This window comes from Falco naumanni, chromosome 15 (assembly GCF_017639655.2).
Source record: "Falco naumanni isolate bFalNau1 chromosome 15, bFalNau1.pat, whole genome shotgun sequence".
Classification (NCBI taxonomy): domain Eukaryota; kingdom Metazoa; phylum Chordata; class Aves; order Falconiformes; family Falconidae; genus Falco; species Falco naumanni.
Genome location: NC_054068.1, coordinates 16,523,701 through 16,549,627, shown reverse-complemented (window position 1 = coordinate 16,549,627; position 25,927 = coordinate 16,523,701). Strand labels below are relative to the sequence as shown.

Here is a 25,927-nt window from a genome sequence, read left to right as displayed (position 1 = left end):
ATAATACAGAAAGCAATTTTCTCAATGATTCCTATTAAATCTGTGCATTCCCAGATCCTTATAGAGTAATGTCAGTTACAGAACAATGTCAGGCTGACGGACGCAGCACAGCGTTAAAGAAAAAAAAATCATGCACACAATAGGCCAGCTGCACATTAATAAATATGTAATGTTTGATTAAAAATATGGATCGTATTTTTCCCCCCAATTGCTGACTACCCCTAAGGCAGAAGATGTGATCTGGCTCCCACTGATGGGTTTATTTCTTGCTTGCTTTGAAAATACAAACTAAAATGTTTTCCTGTCCCAGCTGTTTCCCATTGTTCGTGTTTATCAGCTCAAAGGGTGAACGGAGGAATAAAAAATACGCTCGCATTTCAAATGTGCCAGTCAGTCAATCTATTGTTAAAAGAAGAAAGCCTAATTGTCTGTGCTGGCAAACTTCTTTTTGGTGAATGTCCAGTTTTTAAGAAAAGCTATTCAGCTGTGCCATTTGTTTAATACATGCATAGAAAAGCACATAAAATCACAAGTTTTCTGTGGGATAGGATGGGGGGTGGGTGGGGAAAATCACATCTATAAGTTGTAGCCTTGAAACACTCAAGTGATGGCCTAAGTAATAGTCCATGGATTACTTTTTTTGGTTCTTCATTGGTCTACATAAGTGCCTCGAAGGAATTTTCACGGAATAAGAGCTAATGATGTACTAAAACTGAAATTGGCCTCCTTGTCCAAGTCTTACACTTAACTTTGCACCTTTGAGAAGCAGCACTCCTTTCAAATTACTTCATCAGTGCAGTGGTTAAAGTCTTTTCCAGTTATATTCACAGGAGTTCTGTGTTTTTATTTAAGCTACTACTGTTCCTCATTTCTTCCCAAAATCAAGTCCTTCAGACCCTCATCCTAATGAAAAATGAGAATCAGAATGAGGAGAGAGCAGGAACTACTTTTACTGCATGGGAGAATCTTCTGTACGTTTCCAACTAGTGGTAATTGTGCAGCTCTATCCTGTCTTTGACTTGCTCTCCAGCTCATGCTGGCAGTGCTACTGTTCCAGCTTTCAAACCCAGCTCAGCTAATCAGAACTGACACTCATTTTATGCTATGCAAATGAGCAAAAATTCAATTCACAGACTACTATATTGAACAGGACTGTGTTAGTCCATCTTGCTAGTACTGTTTTTCTTTGAAACCTTTTTGAAGAAAGGGTCATCTTTAGTTCCTCAGTTGTACAGCACCAAGCACAAAACATTCTTACAGTCTGAAAAATTAAAAATAATCATCAATATAGCAAATTATGGTGATGCTTTGCTAGGGGGCTTCCTTATTTTGCTAGTTTTTTCTTCTTTTTGATGGGGGAAGAAACAAGTAAGTGGCATTATCATCCACCTATCACCTGCTTGTGACACTAAGATGAGATGTCACTCACAGCAAATTGTACAGATCTTTCTTACATGAGGAGTTCAATAACTCCTGGTGACATCTAAATTACCATTTCTGGGTGTCTGGGTTAACACCTCACAGAAATGAATAAGGCAATAAGGTAATTGTCCCAGGTGCTTTGCAGATCGAAGTAGCTGCTTTGGTCACCCTGAACTCACATTTCCCTGGAAGTCTGAGAGCCAGATACCGCCTGAAATTAGAAACTTGGCAGTCTAGGGATGAGCAACCTCATTCAGTAAGCTGAGGGCTTGGTGTATTTTAAGTCTGCCTTTACTAAGAATTTACTGGCATGTGCGAAGATATTTCATACTGGAAAGCACAATGAACTGGCTCCGTTAAGAGCCAGTGCAAAGATGATCAAGGCTAAACAGTACTTGGAATAGGGTACTAAGCCAATTTGAACAAACTGACTAATTTGTAAGCCCTTACTTGGCCTTACAAATGCCACCCTGCATTTGGATGTTTGTGGGTCTGTCTATGAACTGCCACGAGTGTGTCCGTGGTCTATGGCTGCACCTCGCTGTTGGTCCTTCAGGATCTCTGCCTTCTGTGCGTACGCGCCAGCCGGCTGGTAAGGGCCGTGTTCCTGGCTATCCCTGGCAAATAGTGTAGCACAGTTTCATGGACCAGCAGGGGTCTGTGGAACACAGCGTGAGAATCACGTTGTTGAAATACTGCTTCTGTGATTGTTAAACCTACATGCCATGCTAAGAATTCATTGATGTTCATTTTTGTGCACCACTGATGATGTTTCATGCCTCATTCTTTGCTTTCTGTTTGCTGAGCTACAGCTTACATATGCCGAATATGTAACTATCAAGTCAATACAAAACCCAAGACATCATTTCCAAAAAAGTCGTATGAAGTTAAGAAACTTGAATGGTCATGGGGAAAATTTTAAATAGAAGACTTTAAGAGCAGTAGGTAGATTTTACATTATTTCTCTCTGTTGTATTTTTTACAGTCTGAGAAGTACATGCAGTTGACTTTTCTAGAAAGTGTCTTCACAGTCTCTCCAGTGATGTTCAGCACAAATTATGAACTCTGCCTCTTTCAGCAAGTGGTATCAGGCAGTTTTGGTTGTGTATCGGTGAGATCAAGCACTGCTCATGGCCAGCCATTTCAGAAACTTCATTGACTATTAATTTATTGACTTTGAAGAATAAAAATTTTACAGACTTATTCCAGAGAAAGTAAAACCGAAAAGGAGAATTACTAAAAGATATTAATACGCAGCAGGTGGAAGGGAAGCAGTCAGGGAGAAATGACAGGTGGCTGAATTTTAGCTGTTCCTTTGGAGAAATTGTGTTATTGCCTTAGTGACTTCTCAGGCAAAATACCACCTACGCAGCTCCAGAAAAACAGTGCAACCTGTGACAGCAGGCAGGCATCAGATTAGGTCCCTCCCAGGGGGAGGTTTGGTGGCCAGAGCAGCAAATGGATATGCTGGGAACGGGTGCGAGAGGAGACTGGAAACCCTTTGGGGGGGAACACAAGCTCTCCTTAACACTCCAGAAGCCCTGCTGTTGGAGCTGCTATAAACCGATTCAGTCTCCTTCTGTTTTTAAAAATTAGAGAGAACTGTGTTCTCTTCTGTAAAGCATTCAGAGTACCACAGCTGGGCAACATGCAGTGGTGAAGTCTGTAGATGTTTGGGGCAATTTCCATAAACCCACTATTAATATTCTGTACCTTCGCTATTAAACTGTAACACATTTCTCCATTAAGGATGAAGAAAAAAAATTGACTTAAATTCAGTAATTGATAAACTGCTTAGATGGTTTCAGTTAGCAGATAATAAGCTGTTCATCACTTCAAATCTACCAGATTTGGGCAGACTTTGCAAATTTTTTATTTTTTCCCAGAGAAGAAACTGAATTTAAAAAACAGCCTACAGTGCTAACATTTAGGGGCCTGATCCAGTATTTGCTTACTAGAATTTCTCTGCAATGACATGGTGATGTAATGCTAGTAAGATTTCTTAAGATCTGATAAAGCGCCAAGCAATTGCTCTGCTGAAAACACTAACTCATAAGTATACTAATTTGCAATAACTAAAACCCTGGATGTTGCAGGCTGGTGATGTTGCAGGCAATAGAGACCCAGGGCAGATCTCCACTGTCCTGTGATTTGTGTAATCATTTGTCTCCGATGAGTATAGACATAAAAGAACAGATCAGAATGGAGCAGAGCACTTTGTGTGTGCTCGGGTCTAGTTCAGAGCAGTAGCAAAGTGTGTCTCGTGTAAGTATTAGGCAACACGATATACATGAACATGGCTTCATAAACCCAAGAGAGACCTCCTGTTTGGTCCTCTGAAACAGCAGGTCAACAAGCACAGCAAGTGCTGGAAATTGCCACTTCCCGAGCACCGCTCTGACATACATACTGCAGCCACAGAAATAAACCAGTATGCCTAAATCACAATTCACTTCAGAATTTGCTGACCTACCGAAACAGAGAGGAATTTGCAAAATTATTGCTTAGTAATGGTTACTGTTTTTTAAGTAATTGTTAGCTATTTATAAGATGGCTTTTCCAAAACTGATCCACTGGTTAAAGTCCAACTCCTACTAGAAACACTACATAGTAAATCCCCACCTGAATAACTTATTATGCCACCTTATTTCTGCCAGACACCATTTTTTTTCCAGAAGGGGAAAAAAATTCTCTTTCAGCAGAACCTTCCCTGCTTTAAAAGAATATTTCTTCACAATAGTTTTTCCTTTAACTTTTTGTAAAAAAAGGTAATTTTCTCAGTATGATGCTGTTCTGTATTCTTTGTCCTTTGGGAGACAGAATAATTGTCACGACTTGGCAGAATTAGTGATATTTATTGAATTTGTAATTGTCTAATGTCTTTGTGTCCTAGGTGGAAAGTCAATATATTATGATGTCCCCCAAGCCAAATTAATGTAATGTTAGGTGTGGTGGTTTGATGTTTTTGAAATGCCTGTTTGAAATCCTGCATATACTACCTCTAGTGATTCAGAAGCCAGTAGCAGAGGGTAGTTGGGTGCTTTATCTCCTGAGATATCTCTCTCTTCCTGGCTATTTTCTGTTTTCACTTTGTCAGACCTTGTGGCAAAGATTTCTTCTGTGACTGGTTTCCTTCAGTGGCCCAGAACTTTTCCAAGATTCTGAAGGAGACAATAAAACATACTGTATTGGTGAACTGCTTTTAAAACACCTTTTAATAATTATATTTAGCATTTTGTTTTGTAATATCGACTTCTTTTGAAAGTAGCGCTCAGTACAGAATGTGGTATTGGGCTGAACTGTGTAGGCATTATTTTATTGTTATGAATGACGTTATGGCCTGCATCTAAGGTGCTCTCTGTAGAGCCTCTATAGAAGTGTCCATGTTATACACTCCACAACAATTTTGCACAATGGAGTTTACATTCTGGCGCAAAATTCTGGGCCGGACTGTAAAGCACTAGATATAAAGCAACACTCTTCTTTCTTTTTTTTTTTTTTTTTTTAATTTAAAATATAAACTTCAGTGTAACAGGAGATTTTCAAAAGTAATTAGCACTAACTTGGCTCCCTTTGAAATCAAGAAAAGTGTTTTCCTCTGGGTCTGTGTCATTCCTGAGTTGGAAGACAAATTCATAAACTTTTATAAAATGCAGCCAACTGAGCCCATGTTGTGCTTTATATCACTTTCCTACTACCATCACAAAGAACATGTTTCTTATAGGCTGTGTGGACCATCTGTTAGTTACAAAATGCACTTAGGGCTGAAAGATCGCTGTCTTTTCTTTGCTTCTATGGTACTTGCCTTGTAGATGTCATGCAGTTTTTTGTTTTATACTATATACTATAATATCTTGCAGTAATCAGAACAATTAATTTTCTCAGAAATCATGGCTACGCACCTCAAGTGATGACTTTTGACATAGTATAATGGGTGTTATGTATGGCTGGTGTCAAGAGTTGCCTAGATATGCTGGTAATGAGCCACACTTTTGAAGAGTCATAATCAATTGTACTTCATTCTGAAAGTCAGATCCATCAGCCTGACATCAAAATGTCATAACCCATTGATCCCACGTTGCAATCAAGGATTCTTGACCCTTATTAATGGGATTCAGCTATGCCAGTTACACCAGCAATTCTAGTTGTTATTTTAGTGTTATCATTTAAAACTCTGAAGTTCGTGGTTAACTCCATTCATCGCTTTCTTTCTTAATCCTTATTGGTAGTTTCCATTAATTCTAACATACCTGTTTTAAAACCTCGAAAAAGCTTAAATCTAATATGATCTATGTACAAAAATAAATAGGGCAAAACACCTGCGAGTCAGAAATTGCTGAGCGGATTGGATTCCCTTCTGGGGGTCATTCTACCTCTGCTCTCATAGTTGGTGATGTCAACACAGTCTTTTAAAGAAGTTACTTCCTGCTATCTCACTGCTGCCCATCTGTTATTCCTGTATCTCCCGATGACATGTCACCACTGGTAGTGACAATTTCTTATCCACTGCTGTCAGAAAAAGAATAGCTTAGGAGCTTGGAAACAAATTTCAAACTAAAAGTTGCTTTGAAGTTTGATCTGCTATTCAGCAAAGCACAGTGTAGAAGAAATAGTAAACATGTCAAGATAAAGGGAGGAAAAAAGGGAGCGAGAATGGTGGAGCATGAGAGAGATGAGCTGCATTTGCATACATATCCAATGTGCCTTTTAGGCACAGAGACTTAAGAGATGCATAGCCCTGTTGCCGTGTGGATTTTAATCTTTGCTTTAGGATTAGGGAACATACATTGTCTTGTTGAAGTAACCGTTGAAGACAGTCTAATTTTTTGCTTAGTGGGAATTTTGCTGTGATACCAGATTTTACAGCAAAACTGTTCTAATACCTAGGAACAGTCAGGACTCATCTCTTAATGTTAAAAAGTTTTGTTCCCATTTTCAATTTAAACTTTACAAATTTTGAATTACAATATGACTATTTAAAGTCACTCTGAGGGAAAAAAAAATGGTAACATCAGAACACTGTAGAGCAACATTTGATTTTTTTCTTTTCAAACACATTATTTTTTAATAAAAGCAAACACCTCTATGGAAGGTTCCATGTTTGTTAAGCTGTACTTTCCTAGTAGGAAAGTGTCTGAATAAAAATTTTTACCTGGTCAAATAATTGCAAATTAACTGGGAGAGCCAAACAGTAGTTTGCCAGGTCCTACGAGCCCACTCTGGCCAGCCAGCTCCCTGCAAGACTCTCCCTCACAGCAACAGGTTTGTGGAATCAGGCCCTTTGTTTGGATCAATGCTCATCCCTCCAGGCAGAGCTAATTGGCTAATTCAATCACACTGGCTATTTAATTAATAAGGAAGCCCAAAATTCCACATGAGATGAAAGGATGAAGAGCCCAGGAATGACCCTTGATAATAATAAAAGATAATTACAACCAAGAATTGCATTATTCAGACTTTGTTATTGACATGATAAGTACTGCCATATGCCGTGCAAGCTGTGATATGCACCCTAGTGATCATAGGTATAACAAAAGATCCTAGGTATAACTGCTTGCTGTATATCAATGCAAATGCGACTTCAGGTGAAGAACTAAACACTATATATAAAGCCAGAAAAAAGAAAACTTCACAGCAGCAATGTTGCCTGTGTGTGGGTAGAGCGATAATACTTGCATTTTTCTGTGTAGAAAGACCAGGGATGTGAATTACCAGATACGGCTCCAGGAAAAGCTCAGTCTCGCAACTCAGCTCTTGAGAAAGGGCATCTGGGTGCTGCATGGGTAAAAAACCCACAAAATTATTATGTGTACTAGCAAAGAGAGATACTTTATGAAAAAAATGCTAGGTTTTCTTGCAGAAACAAGCAAGAAACTACTGGGAAAGAGATGGAGAACTGCAGTGATTTTTAAAAGCAAATTCCCAAAATGTGAAACAGGAGTTTCTGCACAAATGAAAAATTTCCACAGAAATGTTGGGCCTATTTTATTTATTTACACAAGGCAAAGGAATGTCTGCTGATCCCAGTGAAGCAATATGTAGGAGTTGCCCGAAAGACACTGGGCATGAAGAAAAATAACAGGACTGGGTTGCCTGGGACACCACTTTCCTTACAAATCTTTAAATTGTGTGCTAGTTGTGAAAGACACCCAAGCTCTTGGGAACTGGAATTAGAAAATGGAGATCTGGGCTGAATTTTTGGCTCTGCCTTTCACTCCTTGTGGACCTTGGGCAAGCCACATGTAGCAGTGGGTTCAGCTCTTTCTCCCATGCTTTGTTTCGTCTCTTCAGACTGTACGTTCCTGCGGCAGGGACCATCTCTCCATCTGTGTATAGCACAGAAAGTCCCCAATCCCATTAGGGTTTCTTGGGCAAAATTAAAAGTTTTATAAAATCTTCCCCAATTCCTGAAGAGTTCCTGAGTTTTATTGCTCATTAAAAGTCTGAATGTGAGAAGCCGATGTATTTGATTTGTAATGAATGTAACCCTTCGCTAAGATCACAGCTGTAATGTTACAGAATCAGTCATGTAAAGAATAGTCCCTGCAAGAAAACCTGCCTTCTCTTTTTTCTCTTTAACCTCAATAGAGCAGTTCTTTTGTTAATTACAGTTACTGCACACTGTGATATTGAAGTGCTCTGTTCTCAAACATATTCTTATTTATTTTAGTCCTTTTTTTCCCAGGTAATGAAATGTCAGAACCCTACTTTTTCTGGTTTTGTAGTATGTTGATCAAAGTGACCTTTGCTTTGCGGCAGACACAAATCAATATAGCGCTCTGCAGTATTTGACAGATAAAGGTGCAACATATAATAAATGGCAATCACTGACGAGGAGAGCAAGAAAATACCTGCCAACTTCAGTTCATACCGGCAATTTTCAGACAATGCCACATGTTATGTTCAAAGTAAAATTCATTCGTCCATCTAATAACAGAGATGGGGGATATTAAAGGACTCAGTTTTGTTAAAGAAATGTTTCATCTCACAGTAATAATTCAGAGTCCAGTCAGGGTCTACAGTGGTTGGTTGCAAGTAAAGTTATTACATTTTGAAGACAGGTTAGAAGAGCAATTTTCCTTGCCATAAAGGAAGGGGGGGAGGCGGGGGAGGCACGACACTTTTACCCAAGAAATGAAGTAGTAATTATATACACATATACGAACACAGTCTCTTATACTTTCTCACGTATACACAGACACACACACCAATTTTCTTAATATCCTAAAGCAGCTTTCCAGTATAGTGTTGGTTTGATTTTCTCATAGTCTTCCAAACCTGCTGATAAGTTATATACAAATGTAACCAACCTCTATTTAAATGCTTAATTGCGAGTAGTATCTGGCAGAGATTTGAAGTCGAGTGGCAGCTTCAGCCTACTGTAAATGAAGTCTGTCTGTTAGGGTAAATTTCTCTTTCTCTATGGCTTGTCTTATTCTCAGTAACACAAGTGCTAGCTTAAGGTAAGAGTCTAGCCCAAATATAAGGCAAAGCTGGATTTTACCCACTGTGATGAGCCGTGCTCAACCATATCAGAAGCGGTGGCTGGGCAGTTGCTTCTCACAGCGTGTAGGCAGGCAGGGCAGCCCTCAAAACGGATGGACGGCAAAGCCTGAGGGAAGCTGAACTGTGTGAACCGAAACATTGCCCATCACAGGAGAGCAAATGTGGGAGTGAGGCGTGCCTGTAGTCTCTGTCAGAGTACCCACAGAGATCAAGGTACCCTGCCCACGGGATGGAGTTCTGGGTGCTTCATACGAAGGGTCTAATCCTGCCAGATGATGTCTAGTTATGCTTCTTGTTGATTTCCTAAGATATAAGTGTCATTCCATAGAATCATGAAAAAGACCTGCTGGCAGGACCTTTTAGTGAACATGCTCTGCCTTGTTTGGGCACCTAGAAAGCAGCTTTTCTTCTTCTCATAGGAGGCTATTTTTATACTATGACTGAAAGGCCTTTTTATGTATATGTTGTTCATAATGTATGTAAGCTTATGAGCTGCATTTGAGTACTTCTTCTTTTCACAACTACTTTTTATGAAGCTGTTGATACGCTTCAGGCAAAAAAAAAAGCCAATTCACAATGTACCTGTGGATGTTAAGAGCCATTTGACGTGGCCCACTGAAGGCACATATCTGATTTATGAAGCCAACGCTTTGGTTCCAAATTGTCAGTGATGTACATGCGAGTGCAGTGCTAAACTGCTAGTGCATTGTACCTGCTGGGTGCAAAATCTAAGGTCGCATAGGCTATATTAACTTTTGATTATGATTGTCAGGATGTGACCATTTATTAGTACAGTTCAGGGCCAATGGTCAAATTCAGTGTTGAAGCTTACGGCTGAACACGAAATACAAGAACCAGCTGATGTTCCGAACGCAGGATAGCCTCCAGTAAGAGGAAGATGCACCCATTGCAAACACAGTGCTCCTTCAGCATGCTGGTCAGAACGAGTTTTCTTGTATTGACATGCAAAATGGAAAGTCTAGTTCTAGAGAATGGGTAAAGCACCCCAAGAAAATCCTTTTGAACAGCTCCAGATTCTTTTTATTTAGTGAACTTTTCATCACTTATGCTATTCTTTTTAGAAAGAAAGATTGTGTTACTCATACTCAGTCTTTTGTGATCTGTTCAACATTAGACAGCTCATGCTGCACATATAATACTATACAAATGAGAATTTATCTGTCTCTGGTTACTGCTGTGCCATTTTTATACTATTTTCTCACTCTTTCTTTATGAAAATTTAGTTTACCTTTGCTCTTTTTTTGACAAAATATTGAACAGAGAGCAGATGTTTTGTGTCATTTGTCTGCAATAATGCCAGACATTTTCCTAAGCTGCTGAATGCATGATTAACCTTAAACTGATCCTACTTCTGTGTATCATTTTTCCTGTGGCCTGTTGTATTAAACTGTACCCGTCATTACCTGTGAAATATAATGTAGCCTAGCTTATGTTAACCTGTTCTGAATTTCTCACACTCTCAAGCTTGTGCAAAACAATTCTTTCTCTGATCATTATACATGTCGCCACTCAATATATTTGCTGCAAACCAATCACTTAATAGTGGTCTGTAAGGAACTATTAATAGCTTCTGACCTCTCTAGCCTGGGAAATGTTGTTATATAGTTCGGCAAAACTTTTTCCTTGTAATTTGAAATGCCCTGGTAAAGAAATGATTCCATACTAAGTTACCGCAGTCTGGCATGCTGTCAGGTAATTGGCAGTTATGCAAACACTACGTTCGTTTCCCCTAAAGTTGTATGTCGTTGTTCTGCTACTGTAGAGTGTGGATTTAGGGGAGGAGAGAGTCTCTAAACATCATAACCTTGCTGAGGGGATTGTCACCCCAACTGGCAAATGCTCAACTGTGAGCAACAGATTTATTACCTGACATAATTAATGGCTTAGATAGTGACATTTCCCATATTATAGACAATCATGAATTATGAGCCCAGCTGCTAGCCTTCTCATTCACTGAAATCGGTTGATAAATATGTTTATTCGAGGTCAGCTTGGCCTCATCCATTAGAAATATTGTTTTTCTAAACATTACATTGATTTAATTTAACTCTAATCAATTTAAAATGGTTCTGACAATTAACAAAACCTTCAAATATGACCTTAAAGTAATAGGATTCATTAGCTATGTTTAGGATTAAACTTATCCTAATAGGGCTATTTTTCTTCTGAGGGCATGTAGTAGGCCGACTGGTGGTCAGTCAAAATGAAATCAATTATTATAAATTATACAGTTTGGGTTGATTATGTCGTGCCTACTAATTTGTATAAATAAGGACCTCAAACAATAGAAGCCATTTATTAATAACTATCTGTATCCCAACCTGGATCACACTTTATGTTACAGCTGCAGGATCATCTGTTACCCATGAAGTATTATATTCTCTACTGCTAGGCATATATGCTAATTAAACCCATAATTAATTGTAACAGTTATAGTTAAAGTCAAAATGCTGACAGCCTTTTTGGCCTATTATTCATGGTAATCAACTGATTCAAAAGGCAACGTAATCAACAATTCCTGCACTAGCCAGGGGATCATAATACAACGGCAGCACCAGTGACAGCTGGCACCCACAGGTCTTTGGATACAATAGGAAATATAAACCTCCAGAACTGAAATGCTTCAGTACGAACAGCGCCTATTGTTTTTCTGAGACAAAATACAAACGTAAGTCGTATTTAAGAACTGAATCCCTAATGCAATGGTTAACAGAAAGGCACGAGACCCACGCTCCGGAGAGCCCGCCCTGCCTCCCTGGGGCGGCAGCAGCACTACTGAGGGTTTGGTACCATCATTTAGTGTCTCCTGGTTCTAACCCCTCACCAATCCCTTCTCCACCCACAGCGGGGCTGCCTCAGATTAGGGACAAGAATTCTGGAGAGTGTCTTTGAATACCAAGAACAGATTTTATTTGCTCCATTCTCATTGAGCATGTGTCAGCTGAACGGCGGACAGTGCCCAAAAGGCATGTGCCCTCTCTGGGTATGTTATCTGCCAAAGGAGGGGAATGTTGGATTGTGCAGGGGACCTCACGTTTCCTACATACATCTGGCTGTATATCAGCCTTTGAAGCTGTGGGAAATTCCTTTTATTTTGTTCCCAGGCACAGTGATGGATTCCATACCCACAGCAGCCCTGAGAGGACAGGGTAGAGAGAGGAAGGAGAAGGGGAAAATCTGACCGTTGTCAGCAGAAATCCACCAATACTCTTCCAAGGCTTGCTCCAAAACAAGTGTGCCTTGTGGGCACAAATCGGGGTGTTTCCAGAGTGTCCTGAGCTCTTCAGCAGGCCACCAACAGTGGAAGAGTGAACAAAGGCAAAATTAGCGGCCACTTTTAGCAATCGCACCTTGCAGCCCAGATGAGCCACCCGAACCTGTCACATCCGCTGGGTAAATGTCTCTACAGGGGTCTCTGCTCACTTTTCTTCTCAGTCGAAAGACGACCGAATTATCCATCGTTGCATGTGGCCGCAGCTCAGCGTCCCTTTCTGAGTCGTTCCTTCTGCGGTCAGGCACGCTCACGGCTCATAGCACCACTAAGCCAGCAAGTTTATACATAACGCGGTTTCAGATGTGCTGCTGCTTAAACAAGGTTAGCCATAGTTTCATTACCAAGATTTACACTGTCAGTTACAGAGATGCCCATCCAATCCTATAACACAGAAATTTATGGGCATCACAGAGAAATTTTTATTGTTAGAGCTCATATACAATGTGTGCCCTTAGTGACACATTTTTAAATAAAATATATTGTACTAGTGATTTCTAATGCTTAAAATAAAATGAAATAATAATCAACTTTTAGCTGCAGTTTCCCCCTGGTTATTGAGCTGAACTTAATGACTGGCTGAAAAGTATTTGTCAACACAACAGCTGGAGAGCAACACTTTCTTGTAGCTTTATGTCACAGCATATGCCAGCCACTCAGAACATGTGATAATTCAACTGGAGCTGGTACTACAATAGCAGATGGGTTGAAGCATTGTTATTCTCACTCTAGCTCCCAGCCCTTGAGGGATCACTAAATAAAATCAAAGCAGATGGACCATTACAAGCTCATTTGTGTTCACTACAAGCACCTCAACCTCCAGTTGTGATATACTGCACCTTTGTATAAAATGACATGTATGGTAACATGGCCTAATGAAAATAGCATCAGACTTGGCAAGTGAGGAATGAGGCTGGGAAATATGCACAGATCTATTTATCACTGAGTTCTTACCTTGCAGAAAGGGTTTATTCCCACCCCTCACCCCAATGTTTATCTTGTATTTCTCTCTGTTTATCATTTAATTTCCCCACACTTGTTGTAAGAACTAAAAGAGGTGGCTCTTGGTTCTGGCTGTAGAAGGTCTAGCAGGCTTCCCGGCCTCTGGAAAGGCAGGATGAACGCTGCTAACCACAGTGTGACCTCCTGTCGTTCACTCATTTCTACACCCTCTTTATAAATATGTGGGACACCTGGATTAACAAGTGGCAAGGCTTTGACCACCTGCTGATACCGGTATCTGTTGGGATCAGGACTTCTGTGTATGTTTCTCAGCCTGCTTCTAGGATGAGGTCTTCCACAACTCTGCCGTTTTGAGCTCATGGGGGACTGGACTTAGTGCATGAAATCAATTGCCGCACTAAACTCCAAAATTTTTGTCTGTGAGGTCAATCAGCATCCCTGACCGAGCTGTGGGTGTCCCAGGGCATGGGAGGTAATTGCTTCCAAAGGATGAAAGAGATGAAAACTGTCAGTTGTCTGGGGCGGATCCTTTGGGGCCTGCTGGCAAAGCTTGTGCTTGTGCCGAAAAACTCTTCATGACATCCTCAGCAGCCCAACGTGAAGCTGGAGGCACATCTAATGCCTGCCTAGAAATTCATTTAATGTCTTCTGAGCGCCTTGTATAGCAATCCACTGACAGTGTCACCTGAAGACTTTTGTCCTATGGTCCCCACCCTGGCTGTTGTGCTCCAGGGAGCAAGGGCAAGATGAAGTATGGCAGGCAAGCTCTTACTTCGTTTTATGACCACTTTTCCCTCTCCACAACCACATGGGCAGTTAATGGCAATTCCCAAACTGAATTCTTCTCAAATAAGAGCTTGTTATATCTATATGTTTTTGGGTTTTGGGGGGCTTTTTTCTGTCTGATTTTAAACAGCTTCTGCACACTACTGGGGAGACAGGTGCATTCAGTGCTAAATAACGTATACTGTGAACTTCTTAAAAGCTTTGGGATTTCTTTTTTTTCCTGTCTAAACAGGAAAAGTGGGAATAGTCAGTTAGTAAAGTGTTGGGGGAGAGTTGGATGCTTTTGGTTTTATCTGCATGAAAGATCCTTATAAGCCTGTGTATCTGAGCAGAAGCCCTATAGGTAACTGACTGCCATAGGTCCCCCTCGTGCCAGCTGCTGCTGGGTTTTAGAGACCCAGGTGTAGCATGGAAGGCCGAAGAAACTGCTGCATTAGGGTTGGTAGATAAATACAGCTGAACTTCTGTGACTGCAATATGCGAGTTGAAAAAAACACGTCCAGCTTCCTCTGTGAAACAGCCTCCTGCTGAGTGTTTGAGCTGTATAAAAACTATGAACAGCTCAGCTAATATTTCTCACATTTGCCAGAAGCTGCAGGGTGCCTGACAGTCTCAAGGACAGTGCTTCCAGGTACCATACTGCATGCAGTTCCTGGCCACGCTCGCGGCTGGCTTGTTTGTTCTTCCTGAGCACTTTGTTAAAAGTGTAGCAACTCATCCTCAGCTGTGAATCAGCGTAACTCCATCAGAAGCATGTGCAGGTCAGGTCAGACGTCAGCACTGTCTTATCAGGTGGCCAGCTTTCCTATCAGCCAAACTAATTTGCTAAGATAATTCTGTTTCCTGCCATCTATTACAATAAATCAACCACTGTAGCTTCATTGAAGTTTGCTAACTAATGAGCTGCCCTTGAAATTCTCAAACTCTATGCAGGGGAGGGAGAAAACCCTTATTCTTCTAAGTATAAGAAAATTTTAGATAAACAACTTGATGTTCTGGGCAATGCTGTATCTTCTCAGCCCCGTGTTAATGGATCATTTTTGCCAGTCAGCTCAGACTGGGGCAAAACCAGCAAATGCATCAATCATTCCTTTAAAAACAAATTTTCTGAATAATGTGATCTCAGGTGGTGGAGCATACGTGTGGGTAAATGCAAACATGGAGAGGTGAGACGGAGAAAGAGAGTGCACACGCACTTTCAGAAAAAAGTGGGAGTAAAATTACAAGGCATTCACTGTTGTGGCTATTGAAGAAAGAAATAAGAATGTTCCTATGAAATGGTAACTCTCTGGCACTTGATTTTGAATAGGAAAACAATATTGAAGATAGATGGAAACTGAAGAAACGTGAACCAGGAGCATGCCTACTATAGCAGGAACAACTCTGGGGCAAAAAGGTTTTAAGATCATTCTGCTTTTTCCTTATGCCAATATCAAACTACTGAGAGCAGTAGTGATGTTATAATTTACAGCCATATTCAACATTAGAAGATATACCTGCTTGTATTGTTTGGTTCAGGTTTGATATTTAATAATGCTGAATTCTATTTTTTCTTTTTTTCCTTTTTTTCAAAAAGGGACTTCAGTTCCTCATGGAATTTCAGCATTTTCTTTTGGGTTATGCTGTAGATCAAAACTGGCTTTATAACTGCTCTGCCCGGATAAAACTCAGCCATGCTGTACCAGTTAGGTTACTGAAGGGAGCCAACGCCTCAGCAACACAGTTGGGTTCATTCAGACAGTCATCTGGCAGAAGGATGTTTAAAAATAATTACATAACCCCTCCCCGTCTTTAAATATTCAGAGGAAAAGTCACAGAAGAACCGATAATGTGACAATAATACTGAGGCTGAAGAACAGTATTGTAAGTGTGAACTCATATATCCCTTGGTTTCATTTACATGTTTAGCAGCTGCTTGTTTCTCGACCATAGAAGGATCATTACCTGACTTGTAAGAAGAGAAGGGATGTCTGTTCACCTTTGGGCAACTAGCTCTGCATTTATTAATAGTTGTTGCCCATCTCATTATACATTTAATTGCTGCATTATAATTTATTTATTCATTGATTTATTGTAATAGATGAGTAGAAACAAAATTACCTTTGCAAATTGCTTTGATAGGTGGGAAATTTGCATGGTTTAGAAAAAAACCAAACAACATGCAGTGTGGAATGCGAGATGCTACCTAGTGAATAGCATCTTGACACGTGAGCGCTAGCATATACAGACTGGTCTCATTAGAAAGTGAAGGAGAATCCAGCCAATTTATAGACTGTTTAAAAAGAAATTACAATGCAACTTATATGCAATTACCCTTGCATTCCCAGATGTCTCTTCAGGGAACAGGGAATCAGATGAAAACGAAGGATAAACAGGATGGGAAGAGAAGATGCCTCAAAAATTTAGAAGCCTGAAGGTAGGAAGTTTGCAAAGCATTTGGTTAAGCTGGGTTTGCCTTTCTGTTAGGGTGGGTGTCAGCCTGCCAGAGCCATGTTTCTGTAGCTGCCTGCAGGCTGTCACCACCTTGCAGGCAGAGCCCCGTCCAGGGGTGCTGCCTGGTGCAGTGGGGACAGGGACATTTCCCAGAGTGGGAACACCCGGTGTGCGCCGCACAGAGTGGCAAAACCCCAAAGAAGTATGGCTGTACTCCACCCCTACCACCCCCAATGCCCCCAGGGACTTAGTTACCTAAACCAGGGTTTAAGTAGGCACTGGGAGGAGTGGAAAAGAACCAAACCACCTTATTTGCTACCGACCTCCCAAAAATGTGTAGCTACCATGTGACAGCGTAAGATGGCTCCATTGGAGCTGCAGGCTGCCTCCAGAGAGGCAGGCAGGTGGTGCCCAGCTTTGGGGGGGCATAATGAAACACTAGCATGTTCTGGGCTCGGGGTGCGACACTGCATGCCACTACCCCTGCCCAGAAGTGGGGTGTGGGCAGGAGGTCCAGCCCCACCAGCTCCCCATCCCACCCCAGCATCAGTAAGGCTGTAGCTCACCCACTGCTGCAGCATCAACCTGGGGGGTGGGGAGGGGGAGATCCGTGGCTTAACAGTTGTCGGATCAGAGGGCATCAGCATTAACACACAAATGGTGTCGTGCATATACAGAGGCAGGAAACATGCACACAGCATTATTTCAGTTATCAATGCGTATAAAGAATAGTTAGACCTAGAAAAGCTCCAGCTTTTTCTTCATTTAAATTAATCAATAGATTTAAATTATAAAATTGATTAATAAATAGCAATATCCACTATCAAATTTCTGTATACACAAAAACTTGACCATTAGGGCTATGACATGGGATGGGGTTTTTTTGTGAGCTGGGTTTTGTTGGGATTTTTTCTACTTTCCTTTCTGTAAATGTTTTTAGTGCACTACTGAAACAGTTATAAAATGCATCAAATGTATTTGTCACCGCCCACGAGGCTGGCTGTGGGCTGGGGGGGTGCCGGCCTGCACCCTCACCCATCGGGACGCAGGTAACGCAGCAGCTGGGTTGTGCTGTGACTCAATAATCACCCTTTTCTCTTTTTTTTTTTCCCTCCTGTCTCTTTCTATCGTTGCTTGCTTCATGTGGCACCACGATCCCCCAGGCAGTACCTCCCCAGTGCATGGCACCGCAGCCATGGGCCCCCCACCCCTGGCATTGCAGCGCTCCCCGGCAGAGGTGAGGGGAGCGGGGGCCGGGCAGGGGGCTGCATGGCCACCTGCAGCTCTGCAGGGCTGTGGGGCCCTGAGCGCAGTGCCGGAACATCAGCCTGAAGAGCAAACCGATGGCAGGAACCACGAGGTGCTCGCCAACCCAGGCGTCGGTGCTGCTGCAGCTGAGCGCGTGTGCCCTGGTGCCCTGGCATCCCTCTGGCCCCAGAACGGCTCCATTCCTACCCCTGCTCCCGGGGGAACCGTTCCTGAGCGGGCCAGGAGCGCGTCTCGGAGGAAGAGCCTAAAGACAGAAGGCAGGGCTAGCGGGGGTGCGGCCGCCCCGCCGGGCCCGCAGCATGGCCGCACCCGCTCCTCGTGAAGTGGGCGAAGACTGTGACTCAGACGGGGCTTTTCTCTGTGATGGTTGGTTCTGTGGGAAAGCTTTTGGTTTGAAATATTACTGTTGCATTCCAGTTGGTTACAGTTTTCGTTAGTTTCCACTAAGCTCTACAAATGCCCCAAGATCTCCTAAGTATTTCACATCTCCCAGTAGTAGCCTCTGTAGCCACTCAAACTGGGGTTTCATTTGGCTCCAAGTTTGGCTTCCAGTTTCCCCTCCCAGCACCTTGTGGTGCGCTGCTGGCCCAAGCCCACAGGCGGTTTGGTGCCACCTTGCCCTGGCCCAGGCGGCACGGGGAGATGCCAATGCAGCCCCCGGGTCCCCCGCGCGGGCAGTGGGGACACTCACTCCGCTCCCTGCGCTTGAACCGACTGCGGGCTCGGCCCTCGGGGAGTTACGCACGCTGCCAATCCTGAGCTAAAGACCTGAGATTTGGTGTGTTTGAAATTTATAAACCTGTGAAAGTTTTACCTGTACCTGATGACGTTATCCCCAAAGTCTGTTTCAGAGCAGGACTACAGAGCCGGGATCACAACAGCCGCACCGGCGCGGATGGATATCCGTCTCCATTGTTCCGGGCCGCGGGCGCCAGCACTGCCCTCTGGTGGCCGATCCCTGCCGGCACAGCGGGGCTCCGGGCGGCACCGCTCCCCACGGCCACCGAGCTGAGGTGAGCGTTCCCCAGACATTCCCAGGGGGGCGGCTCAGCTTTAGCTGTTAAACATCTTACTGCAAACGGAAAATACAGTTTCGAACAAACCAGCACTTCACACTGCAGAAGCAGGTAATGCATTTCTGAAAAATGTTTTTTTGCAAGTATTTTTACAAGCGTTTAAGTATTGGCAATAAGATGAAGATTTTTAAAATACTTAAATTGACAGCGTTCCGTTTACAGTCCCAGGTAGGACTCGTTCTTCATTATTATTATTACTATCAGGAAATAAAAAAAATAAATAAATGCAGAAATACGGGATAGACCTATTTTTCTAGATAGAAAATGCACGTAAACTTTGTGTGCAGGTCTTCTGAATGGCAGCTGTGGAGCAGGACTGAAGCTACAGCATGATCCCGGGAGGAGCTGATCATCAAGGGTCAGTAAGATAATGTACTAAGTATTTAAAAATAAATGTATTTTTTCCTCACAGGCAAACTAGCTAGCTACAGCAGCTTTTTGTTCGTTTTCCACTATAGTATCAGGTACTAACTGGTTAAGACATAAGCGGTATACTTGGACCTGATTTGATACAGCACATCAATTCCTAAGTTTCCTAGAAATGTTGAAATTGAGAGACTATAAGAAGTATGTAAAAGGAAATCCTTCTTTAAGTACAGAAAAGCTAGTTCAACACTGTGTTTGTCATTGTTTGTGACGTTCCCAAAACTCCAAGCCCCCAAAGAAATAAATAGAGCCATAAGAATAATATTTTTAATCGATACAGAAAGAGCACATGGTACATTCCTCTCCAGCAGCAGCTAATTCCGCTCCACCATTGGGGGAAAAATAAAGTTAAGGCTAGTTGAGGGCAACCTGATACAATGGTTTGTCTCTAATGCATTCTTGGAGACAGCCTTTGTAAGTTTAAGAGACTATCTGTGCAGAAAACATGGGATGTTTATTTAGCAAAACATCAACAACAGAGAAAAACATGCCTCATTACAGTGGTAAAAATACACAAAGCTTTCAAGCTGCTTTTTACACCAACTCAGTTCTGAAACCATAAAATTCCAGTTTGCAGCATGTTGTGCCTCAGTATTGTATTGAACAGGCTATCGCTAGGGACTGCGGTGACCGCGTTAATCTATGCAGTGGAGTATAAAGTGCACGAGAAAAGTAAGTGCATTGAAATGAACCATTTATGATTATGACTAATTCCTGTTACACATAGTACTTGACTAAAATGGAAATCTGACAGGCTGTTTAGTAAAACACAGTACTACGTTTCCAAAAGCACAGAATCAGTATCACAGATATTAGAAAGACTTTTACTTAACATACTTTTGTGGGTTGTTTTTTTTGTTCCCCTCCAATTACCTCCCACCCCAGAACACAAGCATTCTGACGTAGCTTTCTGTGAGTTTGGGGGCGATTTGTTTGGGTTTGTTTTAGTAATGTGTAAGGCATCACCTTTAATAGCTTTTCTCTTTACCCTCTATGTTAAAAATAAGCATTTAGGGACACAGTGATTTGTTTTCTATTGATTTGAACCTCTATTTCTGAAAATTAGTAGGGGTGCAGTTTTTCTCCCCGATTATGAAACTTTATGTATTATGAAACTTTACATTTTTACAGGCTGTCAAGAACTGTATTTTCTATGCATGTTCCTACTTACAGGTTAAGGCCATTGTTAGCAATACTTATGAGCCAAACCATAAAGCAATGATCTAAGTGCTATTAATTTATGGGCATATTCACCATATAAAAAAAAAAAAAGGATCTGATGCGGAGGTTCTCAAATGCATTAAACACATAAAAATTGGGTGCTTAGTCACTGGAATCTTTGGACATTATTTAACAGCACTAGATCCTTTAAAACACAGGCTGTTTCTTCAAAATAGCTTATTCAATTCCCCAAAACAGATGCCAAAGGCTAAAAACAGTTTCTTACCCTTGTATATAAGTTATTTTACAAGTTTCCTTTCACAGTGAAATCGCTTTTCTGTCTGTATACGCCTTTCTGAGAAAGGAAATAAAAATGTAGGTTAGTTTCCATAACATTTCATTTACATTGCCGGATCATCTCCAATCCAATGCAGTACACCATAAAGCATAGAAGACATCTCTGCTGTCTTAACTGATAAGCAACAAATCAAGTATTCATATACTGTTTGCAAAACTACTTACTGTTTTGTAATAATATAAAGTAGTACAAAACACAGGCTGTAAGGTACTGCCGGCATTTCAAAACACAGTATTTGTCACCAAGAAGCGTGCACAATAATGCATTGAAATTCCCTTTTTTTTTTTTTTTTCTCTTTTCTGTACATTCGCTACGTGCAGCACAGTAAGCGTTCCCACAACTTGTTTTCCATTTCCAGTCGAAGGCCAGAAGACTGGAGGCAAGAAGCCAAGCAGTTAATTTACATCCATCTATTTTAATTCACTTCTGCTAACAGAATATGCATCCTGAAAAAATGGGGTTCTTGGATATTTGCAGTTGTAAAAAAAGAGTGAACATTTTGCTACAAGATTATTCACCTAGAAAACTTTGATACAGTTGCCAAGTCCAAGTCTCCCCTCTGGCTTGTAGCAGTTCCAAGGCTGTTCTCAAAGAGTTCTGGCAGGAAGAGGTAAGGTAACTCTACCTTTACGTAGTATGTAATATATGGGGGGGGCAGAAATGACAAGTGGAAGACATATGAAAGTTAATGCACCGGGAAAACCAGAAAGTAAATCTAGGATAGAGAAAAAAAGAATCCAGACATTCAGATCAGTCTCATTGGTACACAGGTTTGTGCTTGTTCACTTTGTAAAGCCTTTTGTTTGCTCCTTGTTCAGAAGGGGGCCCGCTTGCAACGACTTCCCGGTTGCCAGTGACGGTGGGGCTGGGCGAATGAAGGGATCAGACTCGGCTTGGCGAATGAAGGTGTCGGACTTGGTAGAGAACAAGGTAAGAGTCCGTTGCAGTATTATTGCCTTTTTTTTTTTTTTTTTTTTTTTTGGCATGCCCCCTCTTGCCTCTGCTTTGCAAACTGCTCTCTAAAAGTATCACTTGAGGTACCTGGAGGCCGCCACCAGACTTCCTCTTCAATATGCAGCCAAGGGTAGGTTACCGTACCTGCTGCTCAGATCATGTAAGTGCTTTCTCATTTTAATAAATACAAGCTGCCTATCCAAGACCTATAACTGGTCTTTTCACCTTACATTGCCTATGAGAAGCTTCTGTGGCATCTTTGTTGACGTTTCTAAGCAGCTGTTGTCTCAGAGCAGGATAGTATGTAGCCATGGAAGAGCCAATGGACAATAACCAACCTGGTGAGAGATGGGTTATAGAATTCATCACCTCAAGCCTTGCTGAAATTTTTCGGGAGAGAAAGTGTTCAAGAGCTCAGAGTGGTACTGACACTAAAGAAACAAAGGGTTTTTTTCCAAGAGCATTTCAAGAGTTTTGCCAAGGCGCACAGACTAGATAAATAAGGCAAGGGAACATGGAAGGCAGGAGACTAACAGAGGCAGAAGCAACGGTGTCACTTCTAGTAACTTCCTTGCTCTTGAGAGCGAGAAGCTAGAGCACGCTTCATGCAGTGGCTAACGGAACGGTCAACTCCCGCCGCAGCCCGTGCTTTAGCCACTAGACAGATCAGTCCTTCAAGCTCTCTCTAATACTGTTCTGTGGTCAAGTGTGTCCCACAGAAAGATTTTAGGTTTTCCAAGAACAAACTAACTACATTTTCTACAATAAGGGATGAGGCTGCATTGTCTTTAGAACGGTGACTTTTTCAAAGTGGCTTTTCCTCTGTTACATTTTGTGACTACTCCTTCTATAACTTGATCCCAAAAGGGAAGTTTCCCCTATAAAACATCTTAGAGTTGAAAATGTACAGCTCATATATATGCAATTTGTATAACCAGATTTTACTGTATATATATAGTTGCATGTTTGCTAGTCAGTGTCGACAGAAATAGCTAAAAAGCAACTAGAACAACAGTATTTCATTGCAAACAGGAACCAACAGGCTTCCAAGTATAATATTTTACATCAACACAGGTTTTGCAGCTTTTCAAGTTAGTTTTCATTAGGTACTTGGTATACAGTAAAACTCTGAGCTACTCTTATTTATAGTTTCATCGTTCCAGGCAGAGATTTTTAATATTGATTAGTAATCCTGAAATAAATTAAAAAAAGTCAGATGCATAACATATGCCCAGGTAGTAGCTTAATGTACTGTAGAAAAGTCAGTTTTGTTTACCAAGAACCAGAATCCACTTCAGTAACATTCCCTGAGGCAATCCACTATTTTATTGTTTTGTCCTCGAACCATTTGTATATAGTTGCTGTTCTGTTCCAGACTGCTTTGTTTCTTTAAAAATAGACACTGAGAAAAAGACATCTGTTAACATTCATTGCTAATTTTATATTTCAGCAATTATACTTCCCCTTAATAGTCTCTTCTCCTCCTCTTTTTCCTCTCCAAAAATTGCAAGTTAACAGATAGCAAATCTCTGTGCTTGATAATTCACAAGATAGGAATTCAGATCTTGAAATGAACGTTAATTTTTGAAGATGTAAATGTGTGAATGGAAAAGAATGTAGTAGACAGAACAGAATCAATAGGCAATGAACAGTCTAAAATTTATCTTACTGAAACTGAAGTTACTCTCTCTTGAATAGAGAGTACCTCTGTTGCTAATATCAAGGGTGGGGGAGAAGTGGTGGGGGTGGAGGGCAGAGAGAATTATCCTTGGTCCACATGAATGCACTGAGCAGGAACACTGTGTATCCTTATCTCCATGGGCTAAGGAGGTTTCTCCTGATGTAATTCCACCTTCAACATTTCAAAAAAGCCTGTGTATAATCAATGCACTTAAAGCTTTAAGTTTTAGTAACATCGCTTAGACTTTGTTTATAAAACAAACACACACAAGCACACTTCCTAGAGTGCAAAATGCTTAAATACTTCAGTTACAGAACTCCACATGTAGTTTTTGGAACAGTAATCCTTTTGCTCTCGTAGTCAACTTTTTCCATTGCCAGCAACGGTTGCATTGAAACTAACCAAAAAACGCAGCAAATACAACAGTCGATAACTCTATGTTGTTTCTTCAGTTTTCCAGAGGACATTGTTCACTTGTATAAACTCATCGTTGGACTTTGATACATGCACATGTAAGCATCACAGAGTAGTCTTCGTGCACAACCTTGAATTTTTCTGGAATCCAGTGAGTGTAATTCTTCGAGAGACATCTTTAGATATTCACCAACTTCTGGACATGGGGTAACTTGTGGAATGTTAAAGCCGTTCTGACCTCCTTTTAACCATAAGGGAAGAGAGAGAAACAGATTAGGATAGCATCTACATTTATACATGTACTTTAACTATGACAGCATCAGCGGTTCTTGAAAAATGCCTTCCAAAAAAAACCTCTCTGGTTTTGACTACTGCAGGGTAAACTTATATGAAAAGAATCACAATTGGTGTCAGAATATCTTACAGTGTTTACTAACACACACTCACCATGCCCCACAAAACCCCCACCAGAATGAGAACTTTGGATTTTTGTTTCCACAAATTCTGTATGACTTGGGGAGAATGACCTGAATGAATTTGGTAGGAACGTGACAACTGCTAACTGCAGATGAATTAATAATCCATCAGTGTCTGTACCTGACGTGCAAGACTAAGGCAGAGTTTGCTCCTGGCCATTTTCCATGTGAAACACATGTGTTTCAAACAACACAAGTGTGAACATCCATGACACTTCCCCAGCAGACGTTTTTAGCTTATAGCACTAGCTGAAGAAAAGCATTTGTGATATAAAAAAACTCTAAGATCAGCAAGAGGTACATCAGTGAGCATCTCATGTGATCTACATTCATACTACATAATAAAGTAGTTCTTTACAAACCCAAGTCATACACATTGCAAGCGCACTAGAACCAGAAGGCAATCAAGCTTTCTTTTCTAAGACAGAGATTTTAATCCTGTAGCAGTTTCATTTTCAACAGGAGGCAAGACTCTTCTCCCCCACCAAAGCCTCTGTAACAGAGGGGTTCAAGAATTCTTCATACAAAGAATTGTTACTTTAAGTCTGACACTTATCTGTTACTGGTTTTCTCAGGCACCAGAATTGAACAGTCCTTATTTAAACACTATTTAATGCTGCAGTATCTAAGAGAACACTTGTTTTACTGACATGTGTATTATTACAGGGTAACAGTTTTCCACTGATAACTAAAGAGATCCAAAGCAATGGCATAGATGTCGTAATATGTTACTATTTCTCTTACTCTAAAGATGCCTACACTAAATCATTTAAGCAAAAGCAATAAAAATATTTGCAGTCTGATAATTGTGTACATCCACTTAAATATCGACTGAAAGAACACACTCCTGCAGTTGATTATTTAAAATTAATTGTCTCTGCCAAACCTGCAAAGTATAGAAAAATGTATAAGAAGTCACGCTAGGAAAACTTCTGTAGTTACTTCTGTACCATTTACTTACTAAGGTATCCAGCTGAGGTGAAATTCTGCTTATGAGATCAGCGACTGCTATGAAATCAATGGACTGAGATCAGGCTGGGACAAGATTAGTGTCCCAGCATCAAGTACATCCACCAAGTTAAATGATATTAACATCCCCAAAGCATTAAGAAATAGGCAATGAAATTTTAAATAGTAATACACGTAAATAAATAAGAATAAGTAAAAGATCTACCATCCCGATCTGCCATGCTGTCAAAGAAAAGCCAGGCCGAGTCATCTCTCCCATATTTAACAAAAGCTACATAGTGGCTTGTTTCTATGCAGAGAACAGCAAACAACTCCATCTTCTGGTATGGGATGCAGCCATGTCGCCAGTCCCAGTCTGGCAGATCTTTAGGTAGTGACAATGGATTGAATTTATGACTCTGTCTCTTGGGATGAAGATGAACCTACAATTGAAGCGATATTTCAGAAGAGAAAAAACACACTATAAGATTATTTGTTTCAGTGGCAGACAAAGCTAAAAAGAACATTACTGCTGAACTGAAGATTAATGGCATTAGAGAAGGAACTGCAATAATGGTAGCAGGCTAACCGGTTCTTCTATTTTTCCCCACCGCTGTAGTTCAATATTGCTCAGAAAATTCAAAATCTCAGGTTAGAAGGGAGGTTGGATTTAATGCAACAATTTCAATGCTCAGCCTTGAAAACAAGCCATGACTATGACAGCTTCACGCACGTTGCCAAACGGCTCTCAAAATTAAGTGG

General features: G+C 41.1%; 1 protein-coding gene and 1 long non-coding RNA gene across 4 annotated transcripts in view; one reads left to right on the top strand and one right to left on the bottom strand.

Moving 5' to 3' along the window:
* LOC121098158 overlaps positions 1–23,883 on the top strand; it is a 230,663-nt gene extending 206,780 nt beyond the window's left edge. Inside the window, exons 6-11 of the long non-coding RNA XR_005831187.1 lie at positions 15,279–15,365; positions 16,297–16,385; positions 17,566–17,639; positions 19,035–19,105; positions 21,129–21,622; positions 23,780–23,883. This is a non-coding gene — a long non-coding RNA (uncharacterized LOC121098158). The remainder of the gene's footprint in view (positions 1–15,278; positions 15,366–16,296; positions 16,386–17,565; positions 17,640–19,034; positions 19,106–21,128; positions 21,623–23,779) is intronic.
* Positions 19,427–25,927, bottom strand: part of CYLD (CYLD lysine 63 deubiquitinase) — a 29,482-nt gene continuing 22,981 nt past the window's right edge. For all 3 annotated transcript variants that reach the window (XM_040615852.1, XM_040615853.1, XM_040615854.1), the window contains 2 exons: positions 25,392–25,608; positions 19,427–23,982 (listed from right to left, as the gene is read on the bottom strand). In XM_040615852.1, coding sequence (XP_040471786.1) covers positions 23,798–23,982; positions 25,392–25,608 — 402 coding nt within the window. In that variant the 3' untranslated portion in view covers positions 19,427–23,797. The remainder of the gene's footprint in view (positions 23,983–25,391; positions 25,609–25,927) is intronic.